General features: G+C 33.6%; 1 protein-coding gene across 2 annotated transcripts; it reads left to right on the forward strand.

Moving 5' to 3' along the window:
- The first annotated feature begins 1,539 nt into the window (after nucleotides 1–1,539).
- On the forward strand, nucleotides 1,540–10,479 carry LOC123555125 (uncharacterized). 2 transcript variants are annotated; one of them, XM_045345734.2, is made up of 4 exons: nucleotides 1,540–1,656; nucleotides 3,944–4,910; nucleotides 5,952–6,201; nucleotides 9,994–10,479. In XM_045345734.2, exons 2-4 carry the CDS (start codon nucleotides 4,309–4,311, stop codon nucleotides 10,171–10,173), a joined length of 1,032 nt encoding a protein of 343 aa, XP_045201669.2. In that variant the 5' UTR covers nucleotides 1,540–1,656; nucleotides 3,944–4,308; the 3' UTR covers nucleotides 10,174–10,479. The 2 variants fall into 2 exon arrangements, with proteins under 2 accessions (XP_045201669.2, XP_053403359.1); XM_053547384.1 differs by lacking the exon at nucleotides 1,540–1,656 and adding an exon at nucleotides 3,606–3,627.
- Nucleotides 10,480–18,969: the final 8,490 nt, after the last annotated feature.

Genomic DNA, 18,969 nt, shown 5'->3' on the forward strand with positions numbered 1-18,969 from the left:
ATAACGCAGAAATTCCCGCGCATTTCATGGAAATAACGCAGAATTTCCCACGCATTTCATGACATGGAGGGACAATACATTACTTTCTCCACGTTCTGTGATACAATGTAACAACAGCAGTAGCGCACGTTATTCCGTGTAATAACATTGACAGAAAAACTCGTGATACGTTGTTACCCTGGACCCATCGAATTCGAACACAAACAATACAGATCATCGTCACATCACTTATACCATGAATTCATTACTAAGAACAATACGTCTGTGAGGTAACTTACAAACCAGGTATAGTCCAACGTGGCAACTGGCTGGTGTACTCTTCGATCAAGCTATACTTAACAAATAATCAAGGCCTTCGAGTGGTTTGTTATCACGGTTCAGAGTTTAGATGCGCAGGAATTGAACCACGAGGGCGTTAGTCCGAGCGGTTTAATATCTAAGCATCCGAACGATGAACTGTGGTAAATTAGACGATAAGACACAAGAATATCTTGACTTTTTTCATCTTTACATGTTCACTGAAATACTTTGATGAAAATATACTGAGCTTCATTTGTAAGAGTAGAAAAGAACCGAACGTAATGCGGCAATTTGACGTTATAACTGACGTCATAATGCTGTCTTACCGGTCCGTGCGTCAACCATTGTTTATTTAACAAATAATAAAGGCCTTCGAATGTATCTGTTCTTTTGTATGCAGATGATATTGTTCTCATAGCAGCATCTGAGGATGACCTGCAAAATATGCTGAATGTGTTGAATAGTTGACCAGTGTGTATACTAAGTCAATTTTATGAGTGTTAACCCTTTGAAATCCAGTATTGTTCACTTTCGTAATCCATCTGTCAATTTGTCTAAATATTGCTTTAGAATTGGAGGTACACCAATAGGTTTTGTTTCACAATATAAATATCTTGGTCTTGTACTTACAGAGCGCTTGGATTACTCAGTTACAGCAAAGACAGTTGCTCAATCAACCAACAGGGCTCTCTGATTGCTAAAGCAACTTTAGGCTTTTGGTGGACTTCCCTATGAGGCTTTTACCAAACTATATGAAACTACTGTTTGCTCTGTTATTACGTATGCATCATCTTTATGGGGTACAGGAATATTTGCATGTATAAATGCAGTTCAGAATAGAGCTGACAGGTATTTTTTAAATGTTGGTAGATATACTCCAAATGCAGCGGTCTGTGGGGATATCGGATGGAATCCAGTAATAAGTTTATGTTGGAAAACTATTATATTATATTGGTGCAAAGTAGTAAATATGGATGAGACAAGATTAAATAGAAAAGAGTTTAGTTGGTCAAATAGTAAAAGTAGTATTTTTTTATTCCTGAATTTTTTTCGATGGTTTATGCCCGCCTAACTTTAAAATGATCTTGGAGCGCTCTTCTAGGCACGGAATAAAGTGATTAGATTCAAAATGCATGACCCAAATGATAATTTTACAAATAAAAAATAAAATAAAGTAAAATAAAATAAAAAAGATAGATTCCGAGATGACAACAATAATTCATTTCGTACTTGTTTTAACGAAGAAAAGGCTACTCTAAAGTCAATTAGAACAACGAGAAACTTCACAAAAATTTAGATTTTTTCACCTTGTATTATTCTTTAGCCTGTATGTACTGACATAGAAAAACAACTAAGGTATAAACGACTTACATTTTATAGTGATGTTCAGATTACATGTACGAATGAAAAAGGATGATAAAGAAATACAGTGATATTTATTTCGGATACAAGACATTTCGGATATATCTTATTTAATTACAAATATCTAGGGGTACGGATCCGTACCTCTAGACAAGGTTGATAAGGTTTTCTAGGGGTATGGACCTCCTTTTTGTCTCACCCACTTTTAGTTTAAACGTGACTAAGCAATTCAAATTCCTGGGACGGTGTCAACATTTGGGAATTACTAAAAAAACATTATAGGAGAGATCGCCGTGACGTCACGCGTTAACATCTGTTTATCTGGTGGTTGGCAAAACAAATGATTTTAACACCGTTTGCGTATTGAATCAGAATTTTTAATAACTTTTTTGCTCATTTATGGATTTTCAAAATTCAAAAAGATTTGAAATACTAGATCTAACAATCTTCATATTTTTGTATCCAAATATCTTTTTTCAATAAATAACCGTTTTAAATGACATGTAATTTTAAAAGCGGCGTAGTGATTTTCACAACCTTTAGAAAAACAGTGTAAGTTAAGCGTTCATAATTAATCCATTTTATTTCGAAATAACAATTAAAAGTAATCAATAAATTGCTTGTTTTATCACCTTTCCATTGATCAAAAAATTATTTATGTAATTTGTGTTTTAAGAAAGTTTAGACCGTTAGAAAAACATCACTGTTTACAAAAAACATGGACGGTCGGCTTCTGCCCACCCGATCACTGTCTTATCAGTTCTAAAAATAGAATTTGTATACAAACACGATCTCTCCTATATTTATATATTTTAGACCTTGTAGGATGATTTATAAAATGTCTTTACACCCCAGTGGTAAATCCTGGCTCCCTAGTGACCTTGACTTAGAAGAAATTAGCCTTTTTTAGATTTTTTTGACTTCTTTGAAAATTCACCAAATTGACAGTTTCTCAAAAAACTGCTTTAGCGTTACATATATTGCTTTGAAACTAGGTGGGATGATCCAAAAACTCATTTTAGACCCCTATGTGTAATGAGTTCTTGGGCCCCTAGTGACCTTGACCTTGAAGAAATGATAATTTTTAGATTTTTTTTAAGCATCCCTTACGGAAATATTATAGTTTGCCGCGAACACTTGTTGCGATCATGTTGCGAATATCAGGCGAACACTTTTGATACAATTGGTATAAATTGTTCGTTTGGTGTTCACTTTTCACATGCAGATTAGTTTTGTTGCGAACAAGTTGTTGCGAACTTCCCGCGAACAAGTAGCTGTGAGCTTCCCACGAACAGGTTGCTGTGATCATCCCGCAAACTAGTTGCTGCGATCATCCCACGAACTAGTTGCTGCAAACATGCCGCGAACTAGCTGAAAACCATCACTACAGAAATTGTGTACAAAAAAGCATGCACAGAAAAAATGCAAAAAAAAAAAAATTTAATAGGAATCAGGGATATACATTTATTGAATAAACTTGAGCACTTAGGCTGTAACAAAAATTACAAATTCAAATTGTCAATGTCTGAACTTTTTCATATCATATTTGGCACATTTTGAATTTTAATGATAAAATATGTTTGAATTTTAATTACAAATAGGTTTACAAATCAAATTTGTTTTAACATCTGATACAATTTGGCAGTTGGTCGTGATCAAAGCCCTTTATTAAAAAAATTAGCACTTGTTTAAAATGTTAAGAATCGGTATTATGTAAATTTATGGAATTAAACTTTCTAAGTATTTCATAAACTTTTTTAAAATTGACTTTATAAGTCAATTAATTCTAAAAAAAAAATGGATCACGATATTCAAATTACCAGGCATCAACTTGACTTGCATTTCATGAGAGTCATGTCAATGTTGCAGTAGACGTTAGTTAAATAATAGGTTACACATAACTTAATGGACAAGAGTCATGAGACGCAGAACAGTGTATTCATTTGGAGTTCCTCGGTTATAAAGGTAAGAATGTAAACTATCAGTTGAACGCTGGTGTGTGAAAACCATTTAGATTCAAGTTTTAGGGGAATATTGATTATTAAAGTCATATTTGAGACTTCATTTTCAACAAAATTTAAAATGTCAATAGCTTTAAATCTCTGAAAGAAGGTGGTCCATTATATAGTAACCCCAAGACAACCCCCAACAGACTTAATTGTCTATAAGAGTGGTATGGATCCGTACCCCTAGAATCTCTGGCTGCCCGGATACTGGACAACTAGCGTGCTCTCTACTAGTCGCTGTAATGTAAATTTTTACTTGATTTTTTCTTTTCCAGGAACATGACTGTAGTAACATGAAGATTCTCAAGGCAATATTTTGTCTACCAAGCTGGGTTGTAAACGTCAGTGCATAAAGTTTGAAATGAGTCTTGAATTGTTAAAAGCACAGGTTTTTTCTGGAATAGATCTTGAAAAAATGAAGGAAATACATTTTTAAAAGTAAATCGGTGTGTTATGTAACTGATTGCCATACCATACTTAATTAAATATCTATATACAAACAGCAGTGTTCACAACTTCAAATCATGTTTATTTATTTAGTGGCTTTGGTATTAGGCATGTAGATCATAAAAAATCCAATGGATGATAATGCATTTTTTTCTATTTGTACCGAACTGTTCTGGACAGGAAAAACTAAAAGATGAGAAAATTTTTTGGACTATCACTGCCATGTCAGAGACATTTAAAGTCTTGTGTGATATGTATAGTTGTTTTCTTCGTCATAGAAAGTATCATATTTAATTCCCTGGTACTGTACATTATATGGAACCTTCATTCCGCCATCAGTGACATAGTGAGTGCGCCAGGGGAGACAATTTTGGACAAACTGGCTGTAAATCCATTCTTTGCAAAATTGATTTATTCTGGCAAAGAAGGAGGTTTTGTAACTCTGCTTGATAATACAGTTGGCAGGGTTTATATGGAGACGGTAGAGAATCTTGATGGTACGAAGCAGTCGCGAAGACGCATCTCAAGACTGAACGACGGCACAGCCATGAGACAGCATTATATAAATAGAATTGGTATAGACGTTTCATCATCTGGAGAGACAATGTACATTCTTGAAAGAATACAAAATCTTGAAATTAACAGAACTAAATGGGAGAAGTTAGTAATCGATATCGGAGCTAATGATGGACTTTTATCTAGTAATTCCTATAATTTTATTCGCTGGGGCTGGAGTGCAATTTTAGTGGAACCACAAAGCTACCAGCTAGATCTAGCAAAGAGGAATCTGCACGGGTAAATATAATATAATTATTAAATACTCAGTTAAAGTTACAGTGGAGGCTGAAACGTAAATATTTTTCCATATTGACGTTCAGATTTCATATCGGATGCGTGACGTCATTTGTGACGTCAGTTTCATGCATGTTGTCGTTTATGAAAGTTCTCTAATGGCAATATTTTCAGTTTTACTTGCGCTAAAGAACAAATTTATATCATCTATATAATAAGTGCAAGTGTAGTATTATATGTAATAAAAAGATTATTAGATTTGACATCGAGAAACATGCTTTGTTTTTTCGCGTAATGATATTGCACCCCTAAAGTAGCGCAATATTTTTGCTGCAGAACTCTTGCATATTTCTCAATACAAATCTAATAACCTATAATTATCGTAACAAGCCTGTGTTGTTTTCGGCTCAAGTCAGTTTTTCCAGGTTTCGATCACATGGGGCGCAAGTGTCGACAAGTGTGATACAGCAGTGTAAAGTCCTGAGAGCAGAATACATCTGAGGACAACCTACTGTTCTAATAACCCTTTTATTATATACATTTTGTATACATGATATTCATCACCAAATTTTTTTGTATTGACCCAAAATGATTATAAAGTCATCTGAAACAAAGAACTATCATATATTTACTGAGTCAATCATAAAAATTTTAAAAAAGCTTCGAGGCACATGTATGATAGAAAATCAGATTTTCAACTTGTGTGATTTGCATTTTGATTTCTGTCAGACACATGCTGATTTCATATGTTGTTTTCCAGTTATTCATGTTATTAGCATATATAAATTCTTTTGAAGTTTTGAAAAAATATTTGTATGAATTAATCTTTGAAAAATCTGAAGATTTTCTTTAGAGATCCACATTATCGAGATGCACATTATCAAGCTGAGTGAACTAGAGAATACTAAAACCATAAGAAGGAAAAGTGGAACACATAATGAAACACCAAATGTAAATATCTGAGTGAGTATTATTTAATTAGAACTTGTCCGGTTAGTTTTTTTATTGATCATGAATATTTTAGCTGTTTTCTTTCATTCATAGATATATCAGTCAACATAAAGAACAGCGTGTGTACTTCCTGAATGCTGTGATAGGTGACTACGATGGAACGGCCAAGTTTAAACTGTCTCCTGATATTGTCGCTATGGAAAGCCATGTCGTCTCCGATGGTGACGAAGCAGGAGTAATTATGGATGTTCAGTGCTACTCTGTAAAAACGTTTGCTGCCAAATTCAAAGTCCCAAAACATTTTGGTATTTTGTCTATAGATGCAGAAGGTTTTGGAAGTATGGTAAAATATTTATTCTTCTGGTTCATATTTTGTGTTATCCACAGGAGTATGAGAGTTATCATTAATACATTCACTGTAGAATTAGATTCTTCACCTATATGGGTTCAAAACCTCGCTTTGTTTGAGGAAGCCATTCAAGCTGCTTGTGGTAGGTCAATGGTTCTACCAAGATGGCTTCCCAGGCCAGAAATTATGCCTAAAGAGGCACAAGATCTTCCTCCACAATCAAAAGCTGGAAAAGTAGCCATATGACTTAAAATTGTGTTACAGCCACTCTATGCCTGGCAAATAATTTATAATATTAAAATTCTGTTACATGTTTTAAGGGCAAAATAATATGGTAATCTACTATATTGGTAGACCACTTCTGAGTAGCAGATCATAATCTGTAATAATTATTGTAATCTGTAATAGTAATCAGCTGTTGTCAGTTACAATTGTTCAAATGGGATTGATATTGTTGCCGCAACAGGTGAAACATCATCGGAAAGAAGTGTGTCTGTGAAAAATAGGTAGAATAATTTACAGCTGACTCGTGTTTGATCTACCTTTTCAATAACAAGGTTCTGCCCTGATTTCCCTTCTATTGTTAGCAAATACCTTCTGACTATAATGGTTATATAATAGGGTTATTATAACAGTAGCTTGATCTGGGATGCAGTATTCGGCTCGAGTGGATTTTGCCAGATCGGATCTCACTAGGCACGCAAGCGCCGAGTGTGATCCGAACTTACAAAATCCACGAGAGCCGAATACAAAGTCCTAGATCCAGCTACTGTTATAATGACCCATTTATTATATACCTTTACCATTTTGATTCTTGTTTTGTTCTTGAACGAAATCTTCAATGCTTATCGATATTAAATGGAACTTAGTGAAGTTTTTATGTGCACTGTTTATAGAAATGAATCAGGTCATGCATATTAATAAAAATAGTTCGGCAGCATACAATACAGAAGGTACAATACAGAATTTAAAAGGTACAATACGGAATTTTTGTCTGTCTGTTCATATTTAATTGTGAAGTACAAGTCGATTTTTTACAGAATTTATATAGGTAATACTATATAATAAATTAAAATACAGTGATACTCTGTTTGTCCTTTCGGGTTACACATTAAACCGGAATACACCTAAAAACCGGAATACACCAGAATACACCAAAACCGGAATACACCTTTTTTAGCTCACCTGAGCACGAAAAGGTGAGCTTTTGTGATCGCCCTGTGTCCGTCGTCCATCAGTCATACGTCCGTAGTCGTCAACAATTTGACTGTTAACACTCTAGAGGTCACAGTTTTGGTCACAATCCTTATGAAACTTTGTCAGAATATTACTTTCAATAAAATCTTGGATGAATTCGATATTGGTTCATCTTGGGTCAAAAACTAGGTCACCAGGTCAAATTGAATGAAAAGCTTGTTAACACTCTAAAGGTCACAATTTTAGCCCAATCTTAATGAAACTTAGTCAAAATGTTACCCGCAATAAATTCTTGAACGAATTTGATATTGGGTCATCTGGGTTCAAAAACTAGGTCACCAGGCCAGATCAAAGGAAAAGCTTGTTAACACTCTAGAGGTCACGTTTATGACTATATCATCATGAAACTTAGTCAGAATGTTAATCTTGATGATCTTTAGGTCAAGTTCATATCTGGGTCATATTGGATCAAAAACTAGGTCACTGGGTCAAATCAAGGCCAAATAGAGGCCACATTTATGACCATATATTAATGAAACTTGGTCAGAATGATCTTTAGGTCAATAGATCAGGTGAGCGATGCAGGGCCTTCATGGCCCTCTTGTTTTAATTAAAGATATTTTTGAAGGGGTTTTTTGACGGTGAAAGTGTATTCCGGTGTATTCCAGTTTTTAGGAGGATTCCAGTTTAATGAGTGACTGTCATTGTGGGCCCTCAGGACCACCTGGGCAAGTCAGACTATTGATTTTAACACCCTTGAATAAAATGTAAAGGATCTGTGTTCTAATTTTTGAGAAAATTATTTGCATGTAATGAAAGAGATCCGAAAACTTGAGACTGATTTTAAAACTTTATTTGCAATTATTTCAAATTAGTTTTAGACTGATAGTAACATTGTCATTTTCATGAATTCACTAACAGATTGCCTAAAATTCATAGACTGATTTTTAATTTTGTATACTGGGACCCGGCTTAAAGGTGGTCAATCACATTTAAACAATATTTAATGCCATTTTTTTACTTTTTGTATATTCTGGTAGAGATTTATTTAAGGAACAAAAAGACCCATTACATAGAGTTAGATTCCTATTAGAAATGTATGTTTTATTATTTTTTATAAAAATTTGTAATTACTCCCCTTTAATATAAAAGTATTTAAAAAGCTGAGTAATTCATTTTATTTCGATACAATTTCTAGTTTTACGTTTGCATTTGATAGACATACCAACTATTTAACAATCTGAACCAAACGGCAAGCTTTAAATCTGTGTGTAGCTTCTGAATTCATTTATTTCCAGTCTATCTTGGTTGCGCAACCAAGATAGGCAAAGGGAGATAAATAGAGAATAATAGGTGAGTGCCGTAGATGAGAAAGTTTATCTGGCGAGGTGGAGGAGGTTATCGGGTGAGCCGAAGGCGAACCTGATAACGTCCAGAGCCGAGCCAGATAAACTTTCTCCATCTTAGGCACTAACCTATTATTCTATTTATCTTGTCATTACTTCATTTTCCGATATTTGGCAATTTATTTTAAAAAAATAAATGTGCGACAACCGCTTTAATGACGTCATATTCGTAATGACGTCACTTATATAATGACATGATTACCGGCAAAATCGCAATAACTTCTTCGTATTTGAATAAAAACTCACTATTTGACCACTCATTTTCTTAGTTCGGACATTTCCAACACAATGATGATGGTTTCGTTGCAAAATTTCTTATGACAACAATATCGATCATATAGTCACATGATCAACTGACCGTATATCACTGGTCACATGATCAACTGCCGGTATATCATGAAAGATATACGGCACCCTGATATCGGGTCGAAAATACTGCAAGTGACAGGATAATAATAATGTTTTAAACTTGCGTTTCTATCGAATTCCATCTAAATACATAATTGTTAATGAAAATATTTTACAAATATATTACAATATATCTAATATTAATACCTTTCCTTAAGCAAAGTATGCTTATCAAATTTATACTTACGATAAAATAACTCTATCTTGGTTGGGCAACCAGGATAGGAAAATCAAATTTTAAAAATACCTCCAGTGAAAATCTAACTTGTATTAAGTGTTTAGTGAACATAAATGAGTGTAAATGATCAGATGTTAAAGTTACAAGCAAATCCCTTACATGGTCAAAGTCTGATTATCCACCTTTAAGTCTATATTGTAAGGATAATTGAAGTTAATTCAGATTTATCAAACATGCTGAACTACAGTGACAGAATGATGTTTTTCGATTTTAAATCATTTTTAGCTCTACTAGATTAACTATAATATGAAGTTTTATAAAGAAAAACGTATTTTGAATAATAGTGGCCCAGACTAGAGTGATTGAAACAGGGAGAAGTATTGTAATTTAAAAACAGAGGCAGGAGATGGCATAATTCTTACTTAAGCATGATTTTGCTGCTTGAATTCTATTTCTAAGATAACAGCAGGTATTTTGTTAAACTATGACATAGCCATAAGTATGTAAGTGCAACTTCAGATAGTTGTAAAGGACGGCATACTTTAAACTCATTTTCTACTACACTTAGCACTAACGTCAAGTTTGCAATATTTCCAGATTCTTCACCAGTGGATCAAGCTTGGATACCGACCCATGTATATAATACATGAAGACCTTCACGACCCTGAGGACATTCTTGAAACCACTCGAAAACTGAAGCAAGCTGGATATGATCATTTGACTAAACGCGGATGGAATAATATATTCGAATACAATCCAAGCGTCAGTCGGAATTGATAGATCTGTGTGCATGGTTACACATGACATACAAGGATGTTTGAAGAATACAGTACAAGAGTTGTTGGAAACTGACAGATCAAATGATCAGCATGATAACCGGAGTAAACGAGGATGGAACAGTATATCCAAATACAATCCAAGCATCAGTCAAAACTGACAGATCAAACGATCAGCATGAAATCACCTGACTAAATGAGGATGGAACGATATATCCAAATAAAATACAGGTGTCAGTCAAAACTGACAGATCAAACAACCAGCATGAAATCACCTGACTAAATGAGGATGGAACGATATATCCAAATACAATACAGGTGTCAGTCAAAACCAACAGATTGAATAATCAGCATTGGTATATATTGCCTACTGAAATATCACATATTTTCCAAGGATGAAAGTTTTCTTTATTTGGAATGGGTTTGCATTTTAGAGCATTCAGGGTGCTGTAAAATCATTTATGACATGTTTGACATCTTACGAGAGAAATAAAACCATTCCATAGATTTGATAATACACTAGTGTAATAAAGCTTTGACGTCGTTTTAAGTATAGATGAAACGTTGGTCGAGTTTACTTGGTCAATAAAAGGTATAGAAAGAAGAAATTTTGATGTTTCAGCAGACAAAGCTTACATGTGATAAAAAGAATATTACATTTGTGTCTTTCCATATTAAATTATCAAACTCATCGAATAAAATTGACAAAATGCTCGGCAGTGATAAAAAGAATATTACATTTCTGTCTTTCCATAGTAAATTATCAAACTCGTTGAATAAAATTGATAAAATGCTCAGCAGAGCCTCGCATTTTATTATTTTGTTCAACTCGTTTGATAAATTCAGTATGAGAAGACACTATCCTCTATTATGTGCGGTGAACTAATTTTCCTGGATATCATGGTTGCGTCAAGCCACGTTACTATATTCGAACTCGTTCCGTCTTCAAATACAGAAATCTACAAATTCTTATCCCTGCTAAATTTCTCTAATGAACTTGTCCATCTTTCAATTTAGATAGGACCATTTACTATTAAAAAAAGAGTGCTTACCAAAAAAATTACTGACTGAATGGTGAACAGTGTAGATCATGATCAGACTGCACGGATGGTCGCAAAGGCAGAATCAGTCGTGTCCAGCATGATAGGGGTTAACACGATATATTGCCATTTTGTGACACACAGAACTATTTATAGTAATTTTATTTCACCTACAGATTTTATTTACCCCAAAAAACAGAACGGGAAGAAATAGAAAATTAATACCTAGCAGATATTTTAGGTTTTGCAGTACCTTGATGTGTAGCGACATTGTAATTAGATGGAATCCCTTGAAACTGTAAAAAATTAAGCCCAGATTTCTTTACAGGACAAAGCTGGCTGTATAGGTTGCATAAAGTATCGTAGAGGGGACGAATATTGAACAGTTGTTTTAGGATTGGATTGTTGCATTAAAATGGCAGAGACATTTTCCCTAGTACTGGATATTTCTTCATGTATATTTAACAGTTAATGTCAGATGATAGGAGGTGAATACATATATGCCAAGGGTGATTTTTGCTGAGGATCATAGATTGAGGTGAATATGACCTTTAAGTCAGTCCCTTAGAGTTGGATATTTACCAATATTATTATACAGAAAGTACCTTATTTTAAGACTAGACAGAAAAAAAATTAGTGTGATTAATCATTAGTATAGAAGACCTATGTTAGATTGTTAAGAAATATTTTTTTACAGACAGTCGGCAACACTATACTAACTACTGTCTTGTCTAGAAATTTTCTCGGATGGTCTGGTGTTTGAAAGATCAATATTAATTAGAATAGCTTGTGTGATTTTCTTTTTTTGAAGTAAAGCTTCTAAGTCAAGATTGTTTGCAAGAATATCTCTTTTTGTGGGGAATATCACTTTCTTAGAATCAACTTTTGTGTGACCTGTTGGGGGTCTGACAAATTCTTCGAGAGCAACTCGGTCTGCATGATGAGTACCTAGAATTTTCACTCATCCTGCTACAATGTATAGTACAATTTATTAAGAAAATGATATTTTTACCAAAAGCGTCAATTTTAAATTCAGTTAAAAAGATACATACCATAGGCTTTACCATAGAGCATGTAGTGAATGCAGTATTCTAATATGACTAACAATTCTTTAATCATCACAACGATGTTATACTGATGTCACGTTATTGTGATATGTAGCGCCATGTACGCATCAAGAAATAGCGCTTTCAAATTTCATGAAATATTTTACTTATTAACATGTTTTAAACGAAATGTCACATTGCACAAATGTTTTGATTAATTGATACACATACTGAATTAGTTATTCGCTTTGCTGAATAATTTGCAATAATTTTCGCTCGAACTGAATTCTGCCGCAAGACGTATTGCCGTTTCCTGCTCCTGGCGTGTTTTAACAAATACCTACTATTGGGGCTATGCTTGCGCAAAGAAACAGTTCCATCATATTTGATATAAATTTTACAATAAAGAACATATTAGAATTGAAATAATTTATAGCAAAACAGTGCTTTATCACTATTTATACACTCGAGTAGTTATACGTCGTCCGAAATAATTTCACTCGGGCTGCGCCCTTGTGAAATTATTACGGCCAACGTATAATCACCCATCGTGTATAAATAGTGATAAAGCACTGTTTTGCTATAAATTATTTCTTAAATAATACATTGCTGTAACAGTGTTGGACAGATTTTAGATTTGACTCCATACCTCATGTTTTTATTTCGCTGTAAATGAGATGTGAAACCAAAATTTGTAGTCCTGTTTGGCGCCATATAACTTATACTGTGTTGGTGCACAGTAAAACCCAAATAAATAAATAAATGGACAGATTTTAGAGTTGCGAAGAGCAAATTAACCTTCGTTTTAGATCTTTTAGCTGACCAGCTTCTTCAGGACAACATTAAATCTTTTATTGAATTTATCATATTTTTGGTAAAACATCTCATTTGTCCTATAGGACAAGTAATACAGCAAGTTCCATTCACTTGGAGCTGATTTCTGCCTTTATTTACTAGCAGATTAGTTGACTTGTCAAGCTCTGCTGTTTTTGACCAATGAGATAAGCAGAATTTAACTTATTTAAGTCATAAAAGATTTAAGTGAATTATTGTGCAATATTAACTTTAACAAATGAGATAAGATTGTCCCATGAAGGTTGTGAAAAATGTTTGAAATATTTTAAACTTATACTGTTAACTTTTCTTATCATTTAAAAAATGCTAAAAAGATTACATTCATCTACCTGTAGTAAAAGGGAAGACAAGAAAGTTAACTCTGTATACCAAATAGCTGTAAATATCCAAAAGGACTTTAAAGTTATCTCCCTTTTCCTTCAGTTGTAGTGCTGTCATTCTGTAAAATATTTTTTTCTGGAATAACTCTTGAATACTGTTTGTGATGTATCATACAAATTAGCATCATTTATGAAACAGTTTTAAAACTAATAGTGGCTGGATTGTCACATGTACATCTATCAAAAAAGTAGTTTTTTTCTATTTACAGTATAATTCAAGACATTTCTATTTTAGGATTTGGTAGCAGGCTTTAGCAGTATACAGAAATGTACTAAGCAATTAGTTTGATGGTAAATGATGCCCTTCAAAATCTCACAGACTCTGATATTGCTAGACATGTGCTTCCAGAAGACTTTCTTAAAAAGAAAAAAAGACATCAGTAGCTGGTTCTCAAAATGTAACAGGATTTTGCAATGGTTTCGAAATGAAAATAAAGAAGTTATGGATCCTTCTAATGTATGAATGCTCAGCATAGTAGTGTCAAAGCTTCTTGTTCATAGATGGAACTATTACATGACTCGTAAATCAACAGTCAATATTTTGTGCTATTGACTGGTCTATTTAATTCAGCAGTAAATTTTGCTGGTCTTAAGTCAAAATATATGAAAATTTATTTCTAATGTCATGTAACAAAATACTTACTGAATGGCTTGCCGGTCAGTGATACTCAAAACTATTGCTTTCAGACCTTGGGCAATAGTTTTGACTATTGACTTGTAAACTCTTCAGTTAGTGATATTTCAACATGTGTGCAAAAGGGCTGATGGTTTTAAAACTTAAATTAGGAGACCAGTCTAAAATCCAGAGCACCTGGTTGGTTGCTTCTGAGCATGATTTTGAAGTTAACCAATGGCAGCGCTGCATTCAGAGACTGATTTCCATGCATAGTTTTATAACGTAGATTGGACAGTTTAAGCATAGGCTTTATTTAATGATTTCATGATTTGCAGTGTTAAGAATTATAGATTCACATAACACAAGTTTTTATTGTTTAGGACATGATGCAGATTAATATTTTTACAAATATTTTGAATTGGTGGGTGACATTATTTGTGAATGTCAGCGAAAATAAATCTGTAGTGAATATTATCTAATCTACAGAAGTCTTGGACTCAGTCTATTGCCTAGGAACCAGTCTGCATATAGGAAATATCACCCCTGCAAACTTGTATGAACTGCCATAACCATTTACTTGAAACATTCATAAAAAAAAATCTTTAGAAGACACTACATATTTTAGAGAATTCATGGCACTGTTTTAAACTTACTGATATTTGTATTGCGATAACAGCAGGTGTTAATTTTTAGTTTTATGTGAGCTTTTTTTTACATTTTATCGTTTAGTATTTTAAAGCAGCATGCTTGGGATTTTTCTTAAATATTTCAAAAGTTCCAAATCAAGAAAAAAATATGAATGTGCCAGGAATCGAACCCCGGACCGAACCATGATTTTATCATGGGTTCTAGAGTTATGGCCCCTTAAAGGTTCAAAATTGGCTATTTTGGCTTTTGTAGCCATATAAAGACTTCATTTATGGTTTTATTTGATGCAAACTTTCAAAATAACTTCAACAACAATAATTCTTGGATTCCATGACAAATCAGATCCAAGTGTAGGTTCAGAGTTATTTTATATCTGATTACCTCCCCTGATTGTAATCAAAATGGATTTATATCAGTAAGTACTTATAGGTAATATAGGACTTATTTGAAATTTCATTATTGTCATTAGTTGGACTGAGCCAATCAGGTTAGATAACTATGGACTAATTTTATGTCAAATTACCTCCCTTTATTTCAAATTAAAATGGGTATATCTCTGTAACTAATGAAGATACTGATCTGAAATTTCATTTAAGTCAACAGATTTATTTGGCAGACCCTTCTTTTGTTCACTTACAATATTTTTTTTTAATTACTTTCCTTTTATGTTACTATAAATAGCTTATATTTAGTAACTTTTTTATTATTGGCCGTAGGGAAAAACCGAGACCACTTTTCTGTGGTACAACATGGATGGTACCTCCAATTTTTAGGTGTATTGACATATCTGTACCTTGTAAGAATTTTTTTTTCTTTTTGGTTAAATTTCTTCCCTTTGTTAATGTTGTTACTGTCCTTTAGACTTAATAGATATTTTTTCTGAGGACCTTCTTGTCCTCAAGTGCAATGATAACAGGTGAGCGATATAGGGCCATCATGGCCCTCTTGTTTAAGGATGTGATTGGATATGCCATTGTACAGTAAGAGGTGTTTAATTAAATGAGTCAGTTTCAGTTTCAGTTATCTTATTGTACTCTTTTTCCAGCAAAAGTGGAGTATCAAGTGTTTATACATTTTATATGATTGTAAACCTTCCAGTTCAGGAAGTAAACATATAAGTATCACTGGGATAGATAAGTCCCTGTATAGCCTGCAAAACACTTAAACATAGATCATACTTATACAGTACTTAAAGAGAGTAAATCATATATACATGTACACAGTTAAAAGAATGTACAGAATATTGTCCAGCTTATTATCAAACTGTATACAATACAAATGTACTTTGCAATGAAATAACTATATAACCCTTAACCTGCTAAATTTCTAAAATGGACAGTCCATCATTCAATTTTGGCAATACCATTTATTATTTTATGGGGCGTTCACTGAAAATTTACTGACTGAATAGCGAACAGTGCATACCATGATCAGACTGCACAGATGTGCAGTGCAGTCTGATCTTGGTCTGCACTGGTCGCAAAGGCAGAATCACTTGTCGCAAGCAGGCGAAAGGTTAACCCCCAAGGCCCCAACATGCCATAATTGGGAACGAGAGACATGGAATGTTTTACAGTCAGCAGTGGTGATTTGTTGAATTATATAAAGGAACAAGTTATGAAAACTAGTTCTCTCATACCCTATCAAAAGACATGTAATTCTAACTCAGTAAAAAAGAAGTATGAAGTAGGAAGAATTTAATTGTGATGACATGAATTGTTTAATTTTATGTGCGGGAAACCTTGTGATTTTGGTCAACACAGTTATTTCATGGTGTATGAATTTGTGGAGTTCAACATTTGAACATAAAATGAATGAAAATTTTACTTGCTTGTTGACAAAAGTTTGTTGACTCAAAAAAACAACAACAAAAAAAAACAAACAAATCTACGAAAGTAAGTCCCCTCACAACCACAAATATTAATGATTTTACAGAATTTAATGTTCATTTAAAAACTGTATATTTATAAGTGGTTATTTTTATTGACAGATTATTTTTGATTAGGAACTGAATATACATTAAAGCAAAACAAAACAAAACAACAACAAAAAAATGAAATCTTCATGTACATTCAGTTTGGCGTAACCTTTTTAATTGAGTATGCATGAAATATATGTATTTTTGTTTTTGTGTTACATTTATATAGTATCTAAATTGGCATAAATATTTTTGAAAACTAACAAAAACTTACATGATGAAATTAATGCAATAAAAACATATCATATTAAACTGGAACTAGTTTGTCACTACTTGACAAAAAAGTACAATCATTTATGACAGGTATGCACAGATTGTAAAAATAGATAACAGATACTGTAAAATCATTTAATTTCGTGGGCATGAAATTTCGTGGTTTTGGTCAAAACAGCAATTCGTGGGGATATGAATTCGTGGATTTCAACTTTTGAACATAAAATGAATGGGAAATTTCCTTGTTCGTTGGGATTAAATTTCGTGGATTGACTCAACCACGAAATCCACGAAAATTTGTCCCCAACGAATATTAATGATTTCACAGTAAATAAAAAAATGCTACTTGAATTGCTATACTAGGGCAAAAAATGATCACAACTTTATTTGATATAGTTTCATATTTTTATCATTTCCGTGGGCAAGCCGTTGTTCATCAGGCATTTGCAAACATTTATATCTAAGAATGATATTTACTAATGAAATAATAATGGTGTTCTGTCAGGGCTAGCACCTGCTTCCTATCAATACGAAGCGAGAAGGTATGACTGTACGATGGCGAAGTACGATGGAACTGTGGAGAAGTGTAACAGTCTGATGATGACAGTCTGTCGTACTGTCACGCTTAGCCATGGTACAGTCATGATATCGCTATCATCTTTCGTGAATCACCATCATAGCTTTACCATCATACTATTGCCCTTTGCAAAAGTGAAGTGCTATGCCGAGTGCTATGGACTGTCATCGTACTATCGTGCTTTGCCATCGTACTGTTATGTTACCGGCATTTTACTGTCCCACTATACCGTCACTTCCCGTTCATTATAGTACTAAGGGAGCAGACATGGGCACTAACGGAACACTGTTTCATCCATAATAGTTACTGGATCCAGACGGCGCATGGGTCTTCAATCTGGAACAGTTCTCATTCATACTTAAAGCAAGATTGAATAGCCAGTGTTTACTGTGAACTCATAGGTAGGATCATATATCGATTTAATTGATAATGTCATTTCGTTAGGAATGATTCGTGTTGCCATTCCCTTATCTGTACCTTACAGAGTGGCCGCCGCCGCCACCCCCACTCTTACTATAAAGAGTGAAAGAGAGCTCTGCCACCAAAGACATTTTCATTAAAATTTTGATAACTCCTTTTTTATCATTTGATATGAAGAGTTTAGTTATTGAAATTGTTTTGAGTATTTATAAGATATTTAAGGCTAATTTTGGTTATAAAATGAAAAAAAAAAAAAATTCAAAAATAAAATAATACAAATGTATTTGAATTTCTTCTGGAGAGTCATATGATTTGCATGGGCATATAGTATTTGTAACAGCCGTGATTTATGCAATGCTAGGGGGAGATAATCACTGCTGGGAGTTTGGTCCCCTCTAGCTGTGTTATATATTTTGCAGTTAGGGATGAGGTTGAACAAATCAGAATTATATATGTTATGAACATGATGTTAACCTATTTTAGCTCATCTGAGCAAGGAGTGCTGAAAGTGAGCTTTTATGATCTCCATGTGTCCGTCGTTGTCAGTTGTCCTTCGTCAACAATTTGTCTGTTAACTCTCTGCAGGTCACAATTTTGACTCAATCTTAATGAACCTTGATCAGAATGTTACCCTCAATAAAATCTTGGACGAGTTTGATATTGGGTCATCTCTATGAAACTTGGTCAGAATGTTAATCTTGATGATCTTATGGTCAAGTTCAAATCTGGGTAAGGTGGGGTAAAAAACTAGGTCACCAGGTCAAAAAAATCGAAAATGTTTGTCTCTATGAAATCAAGGTTAGCTTAAATTCTAATTTATCAGGGGTTAGAATTAGGTCAGGTGAGCGATACAGGGCCTTCAGGACTCTCTTGTTACATAAAATAGTACTGTGATATTATTTAGGTATTTTCACTCTTTTTATGTAAATATATTTATAGCAATGTATTATTCAGATTTAGGACTGAAATAGGAAAATTGTGTTGTTCTTATACTTAGTGTTAAACATTGAACAATTTATTTATC

The sequence above is a fragment of the Mercenaria mercenaria genome, chromosome 7 (assembly GCF_021730395.1).
Source record: "Mercenaria mercenaria strain notata chromosome 7, MADL_Memer_1, whole genome shotgun sequence".
Classification (NCBI taxonomy): Eukaryota; Metazoa; Mollusca; class Bivalvia; order Venerida; family Veneridae; genus Mercenaria; species Mercenaria mercenaria.